This window comes from Typopeltis vanoorti, chromosome 20 (assembly GCF_054136105.1).
Source record: "Typopeltis vanoorti isolate ZY-2024b chromosome 20, IOZ_Tvanoo_1.0, whole genome shotgun sequence".
NCBI classification, from domain to species: Eukaryota; Metazoa; Arthropoda; class Arachnida; order Uropygi; family Thelyphonidae; genus Typopeltis; species Typopeltis vanoorti.
The window spans coordinates 47,426,990-47,448,415 of record NC_143568.1 but is presented as its reverse complement, the minus strand read 5'-3'; the positions used below and the strand labels follow the sequence as shown (position 1 = coordinate 47,448,415).

The following is a 21,426-nucleotide window of genomic DNA, read 5'->3' as shown; positions in this document are numbered from 1 at the left end:
GGTTGACATGGAAAAGATTTTTCATAGAATAGGAGAGGGGGGCTAGAACAAGAGGCCATCGCTAGAAACTGTATAAAGAGGATGTGAACAGATTCTTTGCATGGAGAGTGGTTGGAGAATGGAATGCATTGCTTGAGTGTGTTGTGAATGTAGACACATTGAATCAGTTTAAAGCACAGTTGGATCTTACACACCATTGTGTGCAATAGTGTGTACCTCTCATGAGTCTCTGACTCCATGGAGGTCGAATGTTAATAATAATAATAATTACCTTTGCCAAGTTTAGAACAAATAATACAGATATGCTGGTGTGTACTTTCAGATATTACACTCACCATGAAACAAAGGATATTTATCTTTACTAGCCACCTCAAGTAGAGCCTCCGTAGTTCAGTTGATATAGACAAAGCCCTTTGGTCAGAAAGACCTGGGTTCGATTCCTGTCTATGACGTGAGGAACCTTTATCTGGTCTCTTTTGTCCCTAAGACCAGGGTTTTTCATCCCTCAGAACAGGCAAACCGGCCCTGTGAACACACAGGGATTGCAGTCATGAATACTTACGACAACATGTGGAAGAGATAGGGTCCTCACTACATGTTGTTACGCCCGTAGTTAACCATGAGTCAAATCATGGTAGTCGACCTCCTAGGTAGGAGACGGCACATGAATGGGAAGCCACCTCAAAAGACCAACACTACACAGCATCCAATTTGGTTTGTCTATGACTGCAAAGACAGCATATGATATAAAATTACGTTCTCATTTTTGAATATACTGCACACTAGCACAAGACAAACTTTGTATACACAAAGTATCTTTACAACTGAACTAGTTGAATTCACAGCATACTGCTTCACAACCTTCACAATTTGCTGTACATTACAGCTGAGGTTGTTTCTCAGAATGGTCTCAACCTTCACTGATATCTTATCAGAAGGAGCTGAACATATAGAGATAATGAGAATCTGGATGGTAAAAGTCATACTTCTCACATGCAAGTAGCCTAATGGTGGTGTATAACCATTATATTAAAATACTTTGGATTAAAGTTTTTTTCAATTGGATTATAAAGTATTTGACAGGAAATGATATTTTTGTTTTCATTCATATTCTATCCTAGCACAAAGTGAAGATCACTTTATGCTAGGTAGGTATATTTGAGACTAAGATACTTATACAGATAGATCAGTTGACCTCACATTAGGTTACTCTTTGCATCCAATAATGTACAGTAACAATCTCTCTCTCTCTCTTTTTCCCTCTTGCCACAGACCACATATGATGAGAGCACTTTCCAAGTTAGTATGCTATTAAATTAAATGCCTTTGTAAAATCTGATTATTGAAAGAAAACTACCCTTTAAAAAAGCCATCTACCCTCTGAAAAGATTCCTATTCTTAACAATCCACTTTTAATTGTATCTCTAGCTAGTCTCTCCAATGTCTTCCATCACCACACCTGATACATAAACTGGCTTACAGTCTGTCACCAGTGATTTAAAGTGGCATTTATGAAGCGATATTTTTTACACTTCTTTCCAGTGATGGCTCATGGCTTGAAATCGTGTGTGTGTGGGGGGGGATGCAATTTTCGAAATATGCATACACACTGTAAGTACAGTGTATATGTGTTTGGATAAAATATCAAAATTATCGTTAAAATTGAAAAAAAAATTAAACTTGGAAAAAATATTCTTTATTATCAATAAAATTATACAGTTTGGTATAATCCTTTCGATTCCTTTGTCTATGCGATAATATTCCTTTTCTTCTAACAGACCCATAAGCACAGAGGGTGGGGACCAGGAAATGTTTAGACAGTTGAGTTTGGCAAGTGCAAGAAGAATGATTGTTATGGGAGATTTTAACTACAGTAGTATAAATTGGGGAGAGGAAGATGATTGTAGCAATAAGGGAATGGAATTTCTAGAATTCTTGAGGGACAAATGTCTTAGGCAACATGTAATAGAGGGAACAAGAGGTTCAAGAGTTTTGGAATTGGTTATAGCATCAGAGGAGTTGATAATAACTGAGATGACATCTCTCCCACCAGTTGGAGAGAGTGACCATATGGTTTTGACTTGGAAAATGAATAGACATGCAGGAGTTTCAAAGAGACAGGAACGTATGTGTAATTATAAGGTTGGTGATTATAGTAGTCTAAGATGTCAACTTGGGGAAGTTTTATGGAAGGAGGAATTGGAAGGCCGGGATATCATTAGTGCGTGGGAAATTATGAAACAATATTTGTTAGCAGCAATGGTAAGTTGTATACCACGAGTGAACAAGAGGGCACAATTTGGAGTAAAGTGGATGACAAACAATATTAAACAGGAATTGCATGCAAAAAAGAGGCTGTGGAAGAGATATAAGGCCAGAAGAGTGACTAGTATGGTAAGGAAGAACGAAACTGGAATATGAGAGGAGATTAGCCCTAAGATCCAAAGAAAATCCTAGGGAATTTTTTTTTTTAGCTATGTGGCCAGTAGGAGGAGAAATGACTGTGGAAGAATGATATTGTGGGATAAAAATGGGAATAGAGTGACTGATGCAGAGGACATAGTAGAATTATTCAATGAACACTTTATTGGAGTATTTCATCCTGGAGGAGTCAGTTTTAATGCTAGAGGGATAGGGCAGGTTCAAAGTTTAGAGGTACAGGAGAAGAGTGTGTTTCAAATACTGAGTACTCTGGATGTCAGTAAAGCTGTGGGACTGGATGGTATTTCACTACGAGTCTTGAGAGAATGTGTTATGGAACTGACAGTGCCTTTGACCTGGCTTTTCAATGAAAGTCTGGCTACGGGAAAGGTGCCCATGGAATGGAAGGAAGGTAAGATAGTGCCATTGCATAAGGGCTCTAGCAGACTGGCAGTGTCTAATTATAGGCCAGTTTGTGTGTCATCAGTAGCTAGTAAGATCTTGGAGAAAGTAGTGAAGGACCGTATACAACACTGGGCAGATGAGGGTAATGTTATCTGTGAAGGTCAACATGTATTTGTGAAGGGGTGCTCTTGTTTTAGCAATATGCTAGCCTTTTATGATAAAGTTACAAGAGCATTAGATGAGGGAAAGGCATATACTGCCATTTTCTTGGATTTAGCGAAGACATTTGACAGGGTGCCACATGATAAGCTGATATTTAAGTTGCAGCACATGGGTCTGGATGTCAGATTGGTCAACTGGATTCAGGATTGGCTGTCCGATAGGTATCAGAGAGTTGAATATGGTGGGGCAGTTTCAAGGAAGCAGATGGTTACAAGTGGGGGTTCCACAGGGCTCAGTACTGGGACCTACAATGACATTGTCAGTGGATTGCAAGGGGATATTCAGTTGTTTGCAGATAATGCAAAGCTGGGAAGGATTATTAGTAATAGTGCAGATGTTGTAGCCCTGCAAGAGGATTTGAATAAGCTAGATAGATGGGCAAATGAATGTGGGTATCGGTTTAATGCAGCAAAATGTATGGTCTTGAGGTTTGAGAAACATCGATGGGACACAGCATACTCTATGGGAGGAGTATACTGGAGGAAGTAGAGGAGACAAGAGATCTGGGGTTGATGATTGATAGAAACCTGAAGTTTAGGGGATATATTGCAAAGGTGGTGAAGGTAACACAGAGGATTGCTGCAATAATGAGAAGGACACTGACCTGCAGAGATAAAACAGTTATCATTCCATTGTATAAGACCCAGATCAGACTCCACTTGGACTCCACTTGTTCTCAGATTTGGTCCCCAGGATTTGAAGGGGATAAATTAATTGTGAAAATAGTACAAAGGTGGATAACAAAGATGGTTTCAGGACTGTACAATGATAGTTATGAAGATAGGCTGAGGGCATGTGGACAGCAGAGTTTGGTGATTAGAAGAAGGAGAGGTGATATGATTGAGACTTTTAAACTGTTGAGAGGTGGTTACACGGTTGACACTGGGGAGTTCTTTCGCTTGGTTGAACAGCGGGAAGGAGTGATGACAAGAGGCCATCCCTAGAAGTTAGGAAAGGAAACTGTGACCAAGAAGGTGAGGAGTGGTTTCTTTGCATGGAGGGTGGTTTAACCATGGAATGCATTGCTTGATGGAGTGGTGAGAGCGAGAACGGTCAATGAGTTCAAGGAGTGGTACGATAGACTTTGTGTTTCTTAGTGGGGACCTCCCCTCGATGAGTCTTGTTTGACTTTGTGTTTTTTAGGAAGGATCTCCCACGATGAGTCTTTTGACTCCATGGAGGCTTGAATAATAATGATAATAATTTTTCAGTCTAGTTAACTTGTAAAAATGAACCTGATATAAATGTAAATCATGTGAGTTTTTACAGTATCACTCCTACCAACTTGTGGCATCGTCGTGACATATTCGATTATCACTGTATGAGAGGTTATTATTAAATTCAACACAGCCCTCATATGGCTTCTACAACTTAAGTAATGAATCCTAAGCAACTCAAAGAAAATTCAAAGTACTATTATTACTGCTTCATGATCCCTTACTTGGAGATGACACAGCTCTCCTGGGATCATGAGTGATACCCAGTTCTTTCTTTTATGCTTCTCTCTTCTTGAGTAATTTTATGTTCAATCTGGATAATTTCCAGAAAGATTTCACGTATTATCTTTTTGAAGAATGCAATATGACCTTACATTTTTGTTTTTATTTTACAACAAAAATAAAAGTTTATGTTAAAAAATTAAAAATATGTAAATATTCATGAATCATATGAACTGAATGTCAGAATGAGTAAGACATTTTATATTATTTTTATTATCATCAGAATGATTTTTTTTCTTTTTTTACTTACTGTAAATTACTTCTTATCCTTACTTGGATAATGGGACTTGATGTGTAACCAATTTGTATCACATCAAAATGCAGATTCACAATTTAATTCTTCCAGAATTCATCACTTCCAACAAATCTTTTTCATGTTCTCTCTTTCCTACCAAAACTTGATGTCTTCCAAATTGGTTATCCATTTCTAAATATCATTTATATCATTTCTAAATTTTGGATCATGTTTAAAACTTCCAAAAATGAGGAAATGTTTCATACTCACACAAAAATAACTTACGAGGAAAGGAGGATGATGATGTCCTACATAATCTTTCCCAAAATATTTTCTATACAGGCGACATACAGTACAATGCTCTATAAAGCAAAAAAAAGTATACTATTATAAGTAATGTTGCTAATAAAATAATGCATTCATAAAAAAAAATAATAATAATTTACAACCAATAAAACTTATAATGCAAACTTCAATATCCGAAAACAGGATATGAATAAATTTGTCTCACAGTAGACATATTCAAGTTTCTAAAAAATAAGTACTATATTATATATGTTTTTTATAACAATTTTAAAGAGAAATCTTAAAAAAGATTAGTTACATATACATATACATAACCCAGCCACTGGAGTGGGCAAGTTAGTCCATCTCGGTGCCGGTCCCAAGCCTAGATAAATGGGGAGGGTTGGCGTTAGGAAGGGCATCTGGCCGTAAAAAAAACATGCCAAAACCATGGATGAAATGTCGAATAATGGGGAAAGGACAATGGCTAGGGCATTCCCCGTAAGCGATGCGCAATTCTGTCACCCGAGGACTGCAAGAAGTGGGCTTGGGCTAGTATACATGATGAGAAGAAGAAAGCTGAAGATCTTGTGCATGCAGGAGACAAGGTGGAAGGGCAATAAAGCAAAGGAGCTGGTGGAAGGATATAAACTATTTTACAGCGGGGTGAATGAGAATGGAAGAAATGGAGTTGGAATCATCATTGACAAGGAGCTGAAGGGTGGAGTCTGTGAGGTGTGTGCAGGAAGAACGATCGGATTATGAGTGTTAAGCTTGAGATTGGAGGAAGCGTGGCTGTGATAGTGTGTGGCTACGCTCCACAAGTAGGTTGTGATGAGGAGGAGAAAGAGGCATTCTGGAGAGAACTAGACCAGATAGTAATGGAAATCCCTGACAGTGAGAAATTGATCATCGGATCAGACCTGAATGGGCATGTAGGAAGGCAATGAAGTGGTGAAGGAAAGAGTGCATGGGGGGTTGGAGTAGTGGTGAAAGAAATGAAGAAGGTAAAAGAATCGTAGAGCATGCTGTGGCCTTCGACCTGGCTATAGCTAACATGTTGTTTAAGAAGAGAGTTGGACACCTGATAACTTATAAGAGCGGGGATAGGATGAGTCAGAGTGACTATATTATGTGCAGAAGCAAACATCTGAAGGAGGTTAAAAACTGTAAAGTGATTAACGGAGAAAGTGTAGCGGCACAGCTCAGGTTGGTTGTGGTAGACTGTGATATAAAAAGGGAAAAGAAGAATAAACAGAAGTGGCAGAAAGATAGGAAAATAAAGTGGTGGAAATTGGAAGAGGAAGACCCAAGGAATGAGTTTAAAGAAAAGGTATTGGAAGGAATGAAGTTACCAGAGGATGTGGAAGAATGGTGGAACGTAAATAGTCGGAATATTAGAAAAATTGGAGAAGAGATGCTCGGTATAACATCAGGAAAGGGACCTCCCAAGGATAAGGAGGCATGGTGGTGGAATGAGGTGGTGCAGTTGGAGATCAGGGAAAAGAAAAAGGCAAAGAAAAAATAAGACATGACTGGAACCAGAGCTGACAAGAAGGCATATAGATTGGTGAAGAAAAGTGCAAAGAGAGCTATGGCAAGGGCAGTTGAAGAGGTTTATGAAGTACTGGAGAGAAAATGGTGAAGCTAAGTTGTTGAGAATAGCGAAAGCTAGAGATAAGGCCTCAAAAGACATAACATCAGTCAAGCAGATAAAGGACACCACAGAAGTAGTGGTGTCCTTTCCTCATATTGTAATACTACAATATGAGGAAAAAATCAGAGGAAGATTAGAAGAAGAATATTTTTGTAATCTACTAAATGAGGAGAATCCAAGAGAGAGAGAGAGAGAGGTGTGAGGATGGAGAGGCAAACGAGGGATCGGTGCAAGACATAAGCAGAGAGGAAAGTGTATTGGGCACTGAGAAAAACGAAGAATGGAAAGGCTGTGGAGGCAGACCAGATACCTGGAGAAGTGTGGAGAAGCTTGGGCAGCGAGGGTGTAGACATGTTATGGGATCTGATGAGGAAAATAGCCCAACAGGAAAAGATACCAGAGGAATGGAGGAAAAGCATTCTCGTCCCAATCTACAAGGAAAAAGGCGATGTTCAAGATTGTGGCAACTATTGAGGGATCAAACTGATGTCACACACATTGAAGATATGGGAAAGAGTAATTGAAGGAAGAATACAGCGGGAAACAAAAATTGGTGAGGAGCAGTTTGGATTCATGCCAGGAAGAGGGACAATGGATGCAATATTTGCTCTAAGGCGATTAATGGAGAAATATAGGGAGATGCAGGCGGAGCTACATATGGCGTTTATAGATCTGGAAAAGGCATACGACAGAGTGGCCAGACAGAAGGTATGGAGGTGGATGAGGAAGAAGGGGGGTGTCGGAAAAGTACGTGAGGTTGGTGAAGGAGATGTATGAGGGAGTGAAACTCAGGTCAGGTCTAGTGTTGGCATGACAGAGGGGGTTCCCCCATAGTCGTAGGGCTCCATCAGGGATCAGCTGAGCCCCCTACCGCTTTGATCTTGTCATGGATATACTAGTGGAGGACGTCAAGAAGGAGGCGCCATAGAGCATGATGTTTGCTGATGATATTGTTCTCTGCGAATCATCTTGAGAGAAGCTTGAAAAGACCCTGGAAGAGTGGAGAAAGGTATTGGAGGAGAGAGGCATGAAAATTAACTGGGTAAAGACCGAATATATGTCAACGGGGAGTGACAAGGATATGATCATACAACTCTAGGGTGAAAGGTTAACTTCAGGGAAGAAATTCAAGTACCTCGGGTCGGTCATCGAGAGGAATGGTGACCTGGATGAGAAAATACAGCACCAAATAACATGTGGCAGGATGAACTGGAGGAAGATGAGCGGGGTCCTGTGTGACAAGAGCGTGAGTTGTAAGATGAAAGGAAAGCTGTATAAGATGGTGGTGAGGCTGGCGATGCTCCATGGCGTGGAGACGTGGCCTATAACAAAGGCACAGGAGAGGAAGATGGAGGTGGTGGAGATGCGGATGTTGAGATGGATGAGTGGTGTGACAAAGAAGGCCAGGATAAGGAATGACTACATCAGAGGGATGGTCAAAGTGGGGCCGATCGGTAAGAAAGTACAAGAAATCAGGCTGAGGTGGTTCGGTCATGTAGAGAGAAGGAGTGAGGAGTATGTTGGTAAATGAGTGGAGCGTATGGAGGTGGAGGGAAGGAGGAAAAGAGGCAGGCCCAAACTCAGATGGAGGGATAAGGTGGCAGAGTATCTTAGGGAGAAAGGATGGAGTCAGGAAGATGCCCTGGACCAGAGAATCTGGAAGAAGAAGATTAAAGAAGGGAACGCCGATCCTGTTTAACACGGGATAAGGCATAGCGAAAGAAGAAGAAGACATATACATGTGTGTGTGTGTGTGTGTGTGTGTGTGTGTGTGTGTGTGTGTTTGTTTCTTACACTAAAATGAGCAAACTCTACTTAAATATAAAGAGCCAATAGGCTTCATTTCGGCAATATAAACATTATTTAAATTAAGGGGATATTAAATCCCACATTGTTTTAAAACCAATTAAGAAACTCAGAGATTGGAATCAGAGAGTTTCATGCCGAATATAGTAAACTATAAAAGTATCGGCGATTTCTAGCGTGAGCTAATGCAAGTAGTCCTAGTACGTAGTACAATCACGGGCAACTCGCAGCAAAGGTGGTAAAGTTCTGATCGCTATTCTTGGTATTTTCCATAATGTAAAAACACATTCCCTAGGAAATGTATGCTGTTATTACATTATGGTGGGAGGTCACTAACCAGACCGGTTTCAGCCTTTTTTGAGGCTTCATCAGTGAGTAGCTAGACCAAATAGATACCAAAGGGTATAGCGAAAAGAACAATTGCTACCATTAAGTTACTTAAATATAAAGAGCCAATAGGCTTCATTTCGGCAATATAAACATTATTTAAATAATGATATTAATAATAATAATAATTTTAAATAATGAGCATACTCTATTTTGAAAATTAAATGAAGTTTCATAAAATGAATCATTACTGAATACAGTATGAGTTAAAATGTGTCTGTGGTTAAGCAGTTCTTTGGGTATTGAGTATCAGTTTCAGTACTGAGACTACATTATGATATAAATAAAGAGTTTAATAATAAATAAGCAATTAAATTCCGACAAGTTTTGTAAGTCGTAAGACTTACATCATCAGTGTTACTGGTATATACAAGTTTTACACAACAAAAGCCTATTAACAAATTCTCAAAAACATCTAATATGTGTAATTAATTAACAAAAGCCTATTAACAATTTGTGAGTTCCTCACAAATTGTTAATAGGCTTTTGTTGTGTAAAACTTGTATATACCAGTACTCCTGATGATGTAAGCAGTGGTGTAGCTGGAGCTTTTGATGCCTGGGGCGGTCCCTGAGTTTGTCGCCCCTCTCAGTACACACCAAAAATACTACAAAAAGTCAATACGACGTATAGGAAAATAAATTAAAACACTGTTTATTTTTGAAGTAAAACTTTAATTTCAACATTCTAAAATGTTATTTTTCTTACTTTTCTGTTAGAAAAATCATCAATGACATTGGCAAAATCTGTTTCATAGTAATGTAGGTAATTCTTAATCAATTTTATTTAGAAAAACTCCTCTCACAACTAGCAACACTTACAGCAATTGTGAGAAAAATTCGCTGTAGTATTACAACAGTTGGAACTGAGTTCTCGAGACTATATTTTAGAATTAACTGGAAAAGTTCAAAAATGTTCAAAGTGCCGCCTGGAGCAGACCGCCCCCTCTAGCTATACCTCTGGATGTAAGTATTACAACTTATGAAACTTGTCAGGTTTTAATTGCTTATTAACTCTTTATTTACATCATAATGTGGTATCATAACGAAAACTTCCCACACTACTCGGACATCCCCTACTTTAGAACAAAATATGTAGATATGTATATTCCTGAAGTTACACATGGCAGATAATAAGACAAACAGATACTCCTATAATTATAAATGTAATGATAAGCTTATGTATTGGTAGTCATTCATAATTAGTACTTCACTATGTAAATAACCAGAAGAACCAAATAAATTAATTATTTAATGAATTACAAATATGCTGCATTTCAAACCAGCATCTTGGGAGCACAAATTACAACTGTGGTAAGCCACAAAACACTTTATATTGTTGCAGAAACAATTCAAATTGTTACTGAAATGGTAGTAACTGCTATCCAATAAATGTGATGCTATCCAATAAATGTGATGCATCCTCATTCAAAGGGACATTCCAATTCCCTGTTGGTATTTGTGAGTTCCTTCCAGGTCTCCCTATTTCTGGCTTTTCAATAATTTATAACCTCTTCCAATTAATCTAAGTTCATCTTCTAATAACGTATATTGGGGTCATTCTCTTCTTCTTCTTTTCCCTGATATCTTTCCTTGTAATATGTTAACAATCCATTTGTTGCCTCTAATACTTGTCCTAGAAATTTTCTTCCCTATGATTGTCTTGTCTTCTTCAATATTCATTTGTCTTACATGAAATGCAAGAGCTCTTTGTTGGATTTGCTTTCTCCCCAATTTATTTCTAGTAATACTCTCCTACAGTACATTTTAAATGCTGCAATTCTTTTCCACTCTTCTGCTGCAATAGTCCAAGTTTCAATCATATAAGAATACAAAAGAAATGTTTCTATAAAGCTTTTTCATGTCTTTACATATCTTATTTGTTTTTCTTTAATATAACTTTTGCCACAACAATTCTTCTATTTCTAACTTACGTCATCCATCTTCTTGAAGAGTTCTGCACAGATATATGAATTGTTTCACTTGTTCAATAGTAAGCTTGTATTCCACAAGTGAAGAAGAGGACACAATTTGGTATAAAGTGGATGACAAACAATATGAAACAGGAACTGCAGGTGAAAAAGAGATTATGGAAGAGATATAAGGAGAGTATGGAGAGCAGATGCATGAAGAATATAAGAGTCAGGCCAGGAGAGTGCCTGGTATGGTGAGGAAGGCAAAACTGGAATATGAGAAGAGATTGGCACTAAGATCCACAGAAAATCCTATGGAATTTTTTAGCTATGTGGCCAGGAAGAGGAGGAGAAATGTTGTAGAAGAATGACATTGCAGGATAAAAATGGGAATAGAGTGAGTGATGCAGAGGACATAGTGGAGTTGTTCAATGACCATTTTATTGGTGTATTTCATCCTGAAGGAGTAAATTTTAATACTAGAGGGATAGGGCAGGTTTAGGCTTTAGAGGAGCAAGAGGAAAATGTGTTCCAAATACTGAGTACTCTGGATGTCAGTAAAGCTGTGGGACTGGATGGTATTTCACCATGGGCTTCGAGAGAATGTGCTAAAGAACTGACAGCTCCATTGACCTGGCTCTTCGATAAAAGTCTGGCTGCAGGAAAGGTACCCAAGGAATGGAAGGAAGGCAAGATAGTGCTATTGCATAAGGGTGGTAGCATACTGGAAGTGTCTAATTATAGGTCAGTTTGTGTGTCATCAGTAGTTGTTCAGGTATTGGAGAAATTAGTGAGGGACTATATACAGCTTTAGGCAGATGAGGGTAATGTTATCTGTGAGAATCAACATGGATTTGTTAAGAGGCACTCTTGCTTAAGTAATATGATTGCCTTTTATAATAAAGTGACAAGAGCAGTTGATGAGGGAAAGGCATATACTGCCTTTTTTTTTTTGGGATTTTGCAAAGGCATTTGACAGGGTGCCACATGATAAGCTGATATTCAAGTTACAGCACATAGGTTTAGATATCGGGTTAGTCAACTGAATTCAGGATTGGCTGTCTGATAGATATCAGAGTTGTGTATGGTGGGGCAATATCAAGGAAGCAGAAGGTTACAAGTGGGGTTCCACAGGGCTCAGTACTGGGACCTGTATTGTTTAACCTTTATATCAATGACATTGTCAATGGATTGCAAGGAGATATTCAGTTGTTTGTAGATGATGTGAAGCTGGGAAGGAAGGGTGATTAGTAATAGTACAGATGTGGTGGCCCTGCAAGAGAATTTGAATAAACTAGACAGATGGACAAATGAATGGAGGTATCAGTTTAATTCAGCAAAATGTAAAGTCTTGAAGTTTGGGATACATCGATGGGAGGCTGCATACTCAATTGGAGGAGCTGTACTGGAGGAAGTAGGGGAGACAAGAGATCTGAGGGTGGTGATCGATAGAAAACTGAAATTCAGGGAGCATATTGCAAAGGTGGTGAAGGTAACCTAGAGGATTGCTGCAATACTGAGAAGGACACTGACCTGCAGAGATAGAAGCGTTATCATTCCGTTGTATAAGACCCTGATCACACCACACTTAGACTATTGTTCTCAAATTTGGTCCCCAGGATTTGAAGGGAATAAATTAACTGTGGAGAGGGTACAGAGGTGGATAACAAAGATGGTTTCATGACTGTACAATGTTAATTATGAGGATCGGCTGAGGGAATGTGGACTGCAGAGTTTGGCGGATAGAAGAAGGAGAGGTGATATGATAGAGACTTTTAAACTGTTGAGAGGCAGTTACAGGGTGGACACTGGGGAATTCTTTCATTTTTTGGAACAGCAGGAAGGAGCAATGATAAGGGGGCCATCCCTGGAAGTTACAAAAGGAAGCTGTGAGCAAGAGGGCGAGGAGTGATTTCTTTGCATGGAGGGTGGTTGAACTGTGGAATGCATTGCCTGATAGAGCGGTGAGAGCAAGAGTAGTCAATGAGTTCAAGGAGTGGTATGATAGTCTTTGTGTTTCCTAGGAAGGACCGCCCACGATGAGTCTCTTGACTCCATGGAGGCTTGAATAATCATAATAATAATATTCTTACAGATACTACTGCAGATAGTAATAAAAACAATTCAAATTATAACTGAAAAAAGAACTAATGTCAAAGGAGAATTTATTGAAGTTTCTCAAGCAGCATGTGTAAAAAGCATCTTGAAGACAAAGATTATTAGATTTCATCATATTGTCAGAAGGTGTCTCAGTTAAGGATGAGACTTTTGGCATCAGCTGGTGACAGTACAGCATGATCACTGTCACCAGCTGGTGACAGTGATCATGCTGTACTGATATCAAAAGTAGCTAACTATATGGATGTTCCAATCAAGGCAGGTTATATGCCGAACTACAAATCTGTAAATTATGACAAACTCATAAAAATTCTATCTTTGGTTTCATGTATCAATCATTAAATGAGAAGGATATCAGCAGTGCATGGAAAGCTTTGAAAAATTACTTAAATGATGATATCTGAATGGGGGTGAAATCGATGTACAATCTCATTAAATGAAAAAGATGAAGATGATATGGAAGGAGTATCATGAGAATAAGAGTCAGTAGAGTTATGAAGCATATAAAACTCAGACCAGAAAATTTTTGAGTATTGTACGGTAAGCTAAGTTGGAATATAAAAAAAGAAATTGGCAACACAAGCTAAAGGCAACCCAAAAGAATTTAATCATTATGCTGCAAGTAAAAGAAAGCATGAATATGGAAGAATAACTTTACCGAATGCAGATGATATCCTAATATCAGAAGCAGAATATGTAATGAGTGCTCACATCCTCAAAATCTATCAACATGGTGTATGTAACACAGCATACAGTGCTATCACTATATTAGATGAAGAGATAGAGGTGATTTGAGAATGAGGTTCTAGAACTGTTGCATAAACTGGATAAGAATTTGGCAATTGGGACATGCAAGATCAGCATGTGTACTACAGGTACGTTCAACCAAACTGGTTGGGCTCTTCACATGTTTATATAATTTGAATCTTAGCTCAGGAAAGATACCACAGGAATGGAAAGAATGAACGACAATTCCACTGCACAAGGGGAGTGTAAAGACTGCTGTGTCTAACTATTAACCTATCAGTATTTCTAGAGTACATGTAAAGATTTTAGACAAGTTGGTATGAACTTGCACACAGAAATGGGTGGACAAGCAAGATATACTTCACAAGGAATAGCATGAGTTTAGTAAAGGGAGGTCATGTCTGAGCAATTTGCACATATTTTATAACATTACTGCTAAGCTGGATAAAGGGAATGGATACACTATGATATAGTTGGCTTTGCTAAGGCATTTGATAGAATACCACATGAAACAATGTTATATAAACTAGAGAATATGGGACTGGAATATAAACTGTAGCTTGGATAAGTGAGTGGCTGATGGACAGGTATCAGGATAATGATATTGGAATTATTAATGGAATAATTAATGATATTGGAAATATGGGCTGACAGGAGATCTTCAGTTTTTTGCTAATGATGCAAAGATAAACAGGACAATCAGAGATGCTACTGATATGCAGCATTTACAGGGTGATTTGAGTAGGCTGGAAGTGTGGGCAAACGATAATAGCTATCAATTCAATGTTAGTAAATGTCAAGTTATACACTTTGATGTAATGAAATATCCAGCATTATATTATATTGGTGGGATTATGCTTGGAGTAACTCATGAGGCTAGAGATCTTGGAGTTATGGTGGATAGAAAGTTGAAGTTTAAAAGTCAAAAACTGCAAATACAACTCAGTATAATTACAATGTTGAAACAAACATTGACATGTAAGGGTTATGGAAGTCATTTTGCCTCTTTACTTGATATGACTGCACCTTGATACTCTGCACAAATTTGTCTCCTGAGTCCCAAAGGGATAAGTAGATGTGGGAAGGCTGCAAAGAAGAGTTACAAAGATGACATTGGATTATGAAATGTAGATTATGAGGACAGATTAACAGTATTTGAGACAGAAGGAAGGGGGGGGATATGATAGAGGTCTATAAACTTTTGAGAAGGCTTTATAGGATATCGGCTGATAAAATGTTTCATTATATGGAAGGTGGGAAGAGGACATTTGTGGAAGTTAAGTTTGTGTGCAGTTAAGAAAGGAGTAAGAGCTAGATAATTCTCTCATAGAACCATGGGTGATGAGTGAAACAGTTTGCCTGTTGAAGTAGTGAGTGCATCTAGTGTGAATGAATTTAAGAGAAAGTATGACAGCTGGTGTAGGTGATGTTTGGCCTCCCTTGATGAGTCCTTAACTCCCTGGAGAACTAATAATAATAATGTTATAAGAAGTTGTTCTCTAAGGGAAAGATAATCATAAAGTTAATTTGGAGAAGATAAGCTATATTTATATTTATGAATTTAGGGACACAAAACACACGTGTTGAAAACACACATTTTGTGTCCCTAAATTCATAAATATGAATGCTGATCACCGTGTAACCTTAAAAGAAATAAGCTATATTTAGTCTCAGAAAGACGGTCTCCCAGATCTTTGGCAAAATAATGCAGCCATACTTGCTGAGGTTGGGGCAGTGCTTAATAGCCGATGTTGATTTTAAAAATAGCCTCTCAGATCTATAGTAACTTCTGTATGAAAGATGTCTTCTTATATTTAATCCTGTGTGATAGAATATCCAGAGCAATATATATTATCCAGACATATATATATTATCTATTAGCAATAGTCCAGATTTGTCATACAGATGACTGAAGAAGTATTATATTCTTCACAGTGGTTGTTAACTGATCTAAAAATCTGTCCAATTTGTCTTTTCTATGGCTGCCTCTTTTTGAGTCCATCCCAGAGTTCTGATTTTTCAATTCTTGCAATGCATCTCCACAGTTTGATAACTGTTTTTCAACTCTTTCAATTTACTTCATGATATTTGTAAACTTGAGTCTGCAGTTCACCTCTGATAGATTCTGAACTTTAATTCTTTTCAAAGCTTTCTTACATACTTTTGTTTTCAATATGATATTCAATTTTATCCTGCTCAAAATTAAATAGTGATCTCTTCCAGTTTGGAATTCTATGTACACTCTTGTGTCATGAATCAGTTGGAAGACATCACTATCAAAAATAATATCATCAATATGAATTTTGTTATTTCTTTTTTCATATTATTTTCTTCTCCCCTTCAGGGAGTCACAAGACTCATCGTGGAAAATCAGTTCTAGTCAATACAGAGAGTATATTATTATTATTATTACATAGTACCTCCAGGGAGTCCAAAGACTCATCAAGGGAGGGCACCTATTCCACAACTCTCCATCTCCACCACTAAATCCACTAACTACAATTATGTTCAACATCTACACCAATGCCATCTACCACTCCTTAAACTAATCTACCGTTCCCACCTTCACTATCCTCTCAGGAAATGTATTCCATGCTACTACCACAACTCTTCATGCAAAAAAATTTACTTTTTAGCCTTTTGCACATTTCTGGGATGCCCCCAGGGATGGCCATCTCGGGGGGGGGGGGGTGCGATGAGTGCAATGCACCCGTGCCCCACAATTGAGTCGGCACAGTCGGTACACATTTGCAGAAACGTATTTTTTATTTTTTTATTTTTTTTCTTCTTCTAATTTTGCTTATAACTAAAGGGATTTCATCAACAGGATTTTAGGGGCCCCGTTAATAATAAATATCTCTGTGTTTCTCTATTATATTAGTGTTTTGTGTTCAGTAAACGTTATGTTAACCTGTTATATTTCGAATGTGTTTTTTTTTTGTTTTTCTGTGCCAAAATCATTTGGAGGTAAGAGGTTTTACAATACGTTTATTTCGAATCCTTTAATTTTTACCTTTGAAAAATATTTTAGGGCCCCAAAAGGTTTCTTGCACCCGGGCCCCTTTATGGAGAATGCCGGCCCTGGATCCCCCCCCCCCCCCCCGTCCTTGTCCCTTCCTCGTTTTCTACATATGAAAAATCTCACCATTGTTAATCCAAAATCATATCCTTCTCCCCTTTGTGTTCTATTCACCAAACTTTGCAGACTGCATGCCTTCAGTCTATCCTCATAATCAACATTGTGCAGTTCCTTATAACATTTTTGTTATCTGTCTCTAGACCTTCCAAGGTTACTTCATCTGCTTCAAATATCTATTACCAGAAATACAGATATGGTCTGATCAAAGCTTCATACAATGGGACCTTTTATCCCTCATGGTCGATTGTCCTCCTCAATATTACAGCAGTTCTCTGGATGGGAAAAGGAGTTCTGCTGATGATAGCAGATGAATTGCAACCAAAAAGAACAGGAGACAGTCAGGAGAGTGGCAGTTTATTTGAAGCAATTTGGTGTGAGATTAAGGCCAGTAAGACAAAATACACAGTTGGTTGTTGCTATATGCTAGGGTAGTAGTGGCGAACCTATGGCATGCATGCCAGAGGTGCCACGCCCGAGAAATTGGCTGGCACGTCAACAATTTACATGTGATATCCTTTTATATGCTTATAAATTATTCAGCCTTTTTTTTTATTGTTACAATACATACAAGTTAAATTTTGTTTTACAGGAGGAGCAGCTATGAAGGCATGAATTTGATTGGTGCCGTATTAACAAAAGATCACATGACCCAAAGACAAATAATGGAACCGACAATTTTTGAGTTGAAATGCTAATTCTTTTCAACCGATTTCTATAACATCTGCAACTGCCATAACAACATTCACTATATATTTCTTAGTTTTAAGACATTCACAATGAGGTGTCATTTATCGTTCTCATTACCGGGGCTCAACTCATACAAAGTTTCAACCGATGATTGGTTTTTATTGCCTTGTTTGCATTTGAGCTGGAAGGGGAACTCACACAAGCATTATATGGCATGTTTCAATTCGTGATAGAATTTTATTTGAAGTAGCCTCTGATCTGTCATAATGACATCGAGAATTTCAAATGCAATCAAACAACCACTTATTTCATGTAATTGAAAAATTGGACAATTGTTTTGGTTAGATACTGTGTTTCTGGTGCAACATATGGTTTTGCTTGCCTATACAGCGTAGTTTCTGTGAGAGGGGTACATGTGATTCATTAGTTAGGCGCCGTTTTTATTCCAGCTGTCTCTAATTGCACTATTTGTTGAGAAATATATTACACAGACTGCAAAAGCTGCTTCAGGGATACAATAAAACTATTTTTTTTCTTGCATCTACAGTATATAATGGCTGTTGGGGAGGGTGTGTTTTTTGTGTGGGAGGTATATATATATATATATATATATGCAAAACCTTTTAATGTCTTTTTTCGTAAAGTGAAATCAGGGGTGCCAGTTATACGTGAGGGCAGGTTATACGTAAGTTATTCGACGGTAAGCATTCGCCAACATCGACCCCCTTCTGCTGCTTCCCCTGCTCCACTGATTTCTATGGTGAGTTACAATGCATAAATATTTCTCTCACTACCGTTTTTTTTTTTTTTTTTTTTTTTCAAACCAACATCATTAAAATCAATTTAATAATGCAATAATCAATTTTAATACTGAATAATATTATAAATTTTTGGTGATCAGAATGGGATATGTCAATAAAACTTACCAGAAGTCAATTTAATGATGTTGGCCTGAGGAAACTACAATATTTTAGCATTAGTTCTGTGATTGATAATTAATTTAAATGCGTACTTTTATATTTATCGACATGCTACACCATTACATGAAGGGTATTAATACTCTTTATGATTATGCCATAATTAATTATTAATACTTATTTACTAAAATAAATAGCCAAAAGGCTTCACATCAGCGATACAAAATTATATAAATTAAGTGGATATTAAATCCAACATTATTTAAGCCGACTACAGAAACTATAGACGTTTCTTGTGAAATTTGACCAGACATCTTATGGGAATACACTCGCCAAATTTCCCACGAAAATTCTATAGTTACTGTAGTCGGCTTTGAAATAATGTTGGATTTAATATCCACTTAATTTATATAATATTAATACTTATGTTAGTTTAATGTATGAACTTAAAAAAAATTGGAATGGTATTTACGAGTAAGTTTGTTGGGACTGAGCCCTCTAATAAAGTAAGAATAAATAAAAATAGTCTATAGAAAAAGAATTGAGAATGACTGATCCTTAGGATTCCCTGACTTTTCTCTTTTCTAATCGTATGTGCGTTCATTATGCATTTCACACTATGCATCTGCCAGTAGGCAGAAATATGCAGCAGCAAGTGGGAATTATAAAGATAATTTAATTTAGGCATAGAATAAAATGTTGATTTTTTTGAAACTATAAAAAATGCATTTGATTTAAGTTGTGAATTATTTTGCTACAGTTCTACCGAACATGCTTGGCGAAAATAAAAAACGAAAATTATCACAGTCAAGCAGTACAGAGTTCCAAAGCTGGTGGACTGAAGAGTATGGCATGATTAATAAAGACAATAGAGCAATATGTGTTTTATGTTCCACGACAGTTGTGTGCAGAACGTCGTCAGTAAAACGGCATTATGAGACAAACCATAAATCGCTCCTTGAGAAAAGCAAGGACTAACAGAAAGAATTTATTGCTCGGGCAATTAAAAATAGGAATATCCAGTCAACAACCCTAATGAAATTTATTGGAAGTCGTTTAAATATAACTGCTGCTAGTTTTTTGCCTCAAATGTAATTGCTAAACACAGGAAACCTGTTAGTGATGGGCAATATATAAAAGAAGCATGGTTAAAATACGCATTTCAAAATCTTCAAAGAGAACCAGTTCTCTTTGAAGATTTTGAAAACAAGAAAAAAATTATTCAAAGAATAAAAGATATGCCTTTGGCTAGAAACACGGTGAAAGATAGAATCATAGAAATGGCTAAAAATATAACTCATCAGCAAAAAACAGATATAAAATCTTCTGATTTAATTTTTCTTTGTCTTGATGAGAGTACTGACATAACTTGATCAGCTTGTTTAGCATTTTTATTCGTTATTGTGTTGGGAATAACATCAAAGAAGAATTGATAAGTTTAACATCATTAGCAACAACAGCAAAAGGAATAGATATTTGCAACACAGTTGTAAATGCACTTGTTGAAAGAGATATAGATCCCTCCAAAATTGTATCAGTAACTACTGATGGTGCTCGCAGTATGACTGGAGAGGAAAATGGGTTCGTCAATTTATTTACCAAATATATTGAACATTCAGTTCTGGGTTTTATTGTATTATACATCAGCAGGTTTTATGTGCAAAGGCTAGTTTCAAGCCACTGGAAGATATTATGAGCATTGTAACAAAATTGGTCAATTTTATATTGGCACGTGCTTTAAATAAACGAAAATTTATAGAATTATTAAGTGAGGTAAACTCGGTGTACAATGGTTTACTTATGTACAACAACGTCCGATGGTTAAGTCATGGGAAAGTTCTTCAAAGATTTGTTGAGTGTTTAGATGAAGTCAGACTTTTTTTACATAATGAGAAAATCATTGAAAAATATAATAAATTAATGAACGTCAAATGGCTTTCAAAATTAATGTTTTTTACTGATTTGTGTTCATTTAAATGAATTAAATGTTAAACTGTAAGGTGTTAACAAGACAATTATTGTCATGTTTGATTTAATCAAAGCATTCGAAGCTAAATTACCAATTTTTAATCGTGACGTCATTTCCAATACCTTCCGATATTTTCCAAATACAAAAAAAGTCTTTGCAGATCTAGAATCCCATGAAAAAACAGATCAAGTTAAATTGACAAAAGAGTTTTCTACAGTTATTCAGTCGATAATCAACGAATTTTCTTCAAGATTTACGCAGTTCAGGCAATTTGCAGAGACATCAAAATTTATTTTGCATCTGGACACAACATCAATAGATAAACTCAATTTGGAGATTTTCGAGTGGCTGAATTTGGAAGATATAAAAATGCAACTAATCGATTTTCAATCTAGTTCTATATGGAAACAAAAGTTTGTCGATTTGAGAAATGATTTGGAAAAAATGGAAAATGATCAATTATTGGGGGCAATTTAAAAGAATGCAGAAGAGGAAATATTGAGAACTTGGAATGCCATTCCTGAAACCTTTTGTTGTTTAAAAAAACTAGCGATGGCTATATTATCAATTTTCTCCTCTACATATGCTTGTGAGTCATTATTTTTTTAAATGAATTTTATAAAAGACAGTTTAAGAAATAGAATGACTGATGAATCTAGTTCTGTGTGTGTATTACTAAAAGTGACAAAATATGAACCTGATATAAAGCATTTGGTATCTAATGTACAACAGCAAAAATCTCATTATTAATTGATATATTGATATTGACAAATTAACAAATTGATAATAGGTTAATATTGATTTGTATATGACAATGTGTATGTCAAATTATGTGTTCATTATTAGAAATTCTATATTAATTTTTAAACTTGTCTCAATAAAATTCTGCAATTAATGTTAATTAATTAATTAGTGTTGTATTAATTAGTTGCTGGCGTGCCCGGCATCAGCAACTTGATTTGTAAATTTTTGCCACGTGCTGGCACGTCAGCAAACTTGATTTGTAAACTTTTGGCTTGC

At 36.9% G+C, this 21,426-nt stretch overlaps 1 protein-coding gene across 8 annotated transcripts in view; it reads right to left on the bottom strand.

Moving 5' to 3' along the window:
• Positions 1–21,426, bottom strand: part of LOC150095411 (spermatogenesis-associated protein 6) — a 523,112-nt gene that overhangs the window by 158,890 nt on the left and 342,796 nt on the right. For 7 of the 8 annotated variants that reach the window (XM_090410322.1, XM_090410323.1, XM_090410320.1 and 4 more), the window contains one exon: positions 5,053–5,144. In XM_090410322.1, the coding sequence (XP_090266448.1) occupies positions 5,053–5,144 (92 nt within the window). The remainder of the gene's footprint in view (positions 1–5,052; positions 5,145–21,426) is intronic. The other variant, XM_090410324.1, reaches the window with a different exon arrangement.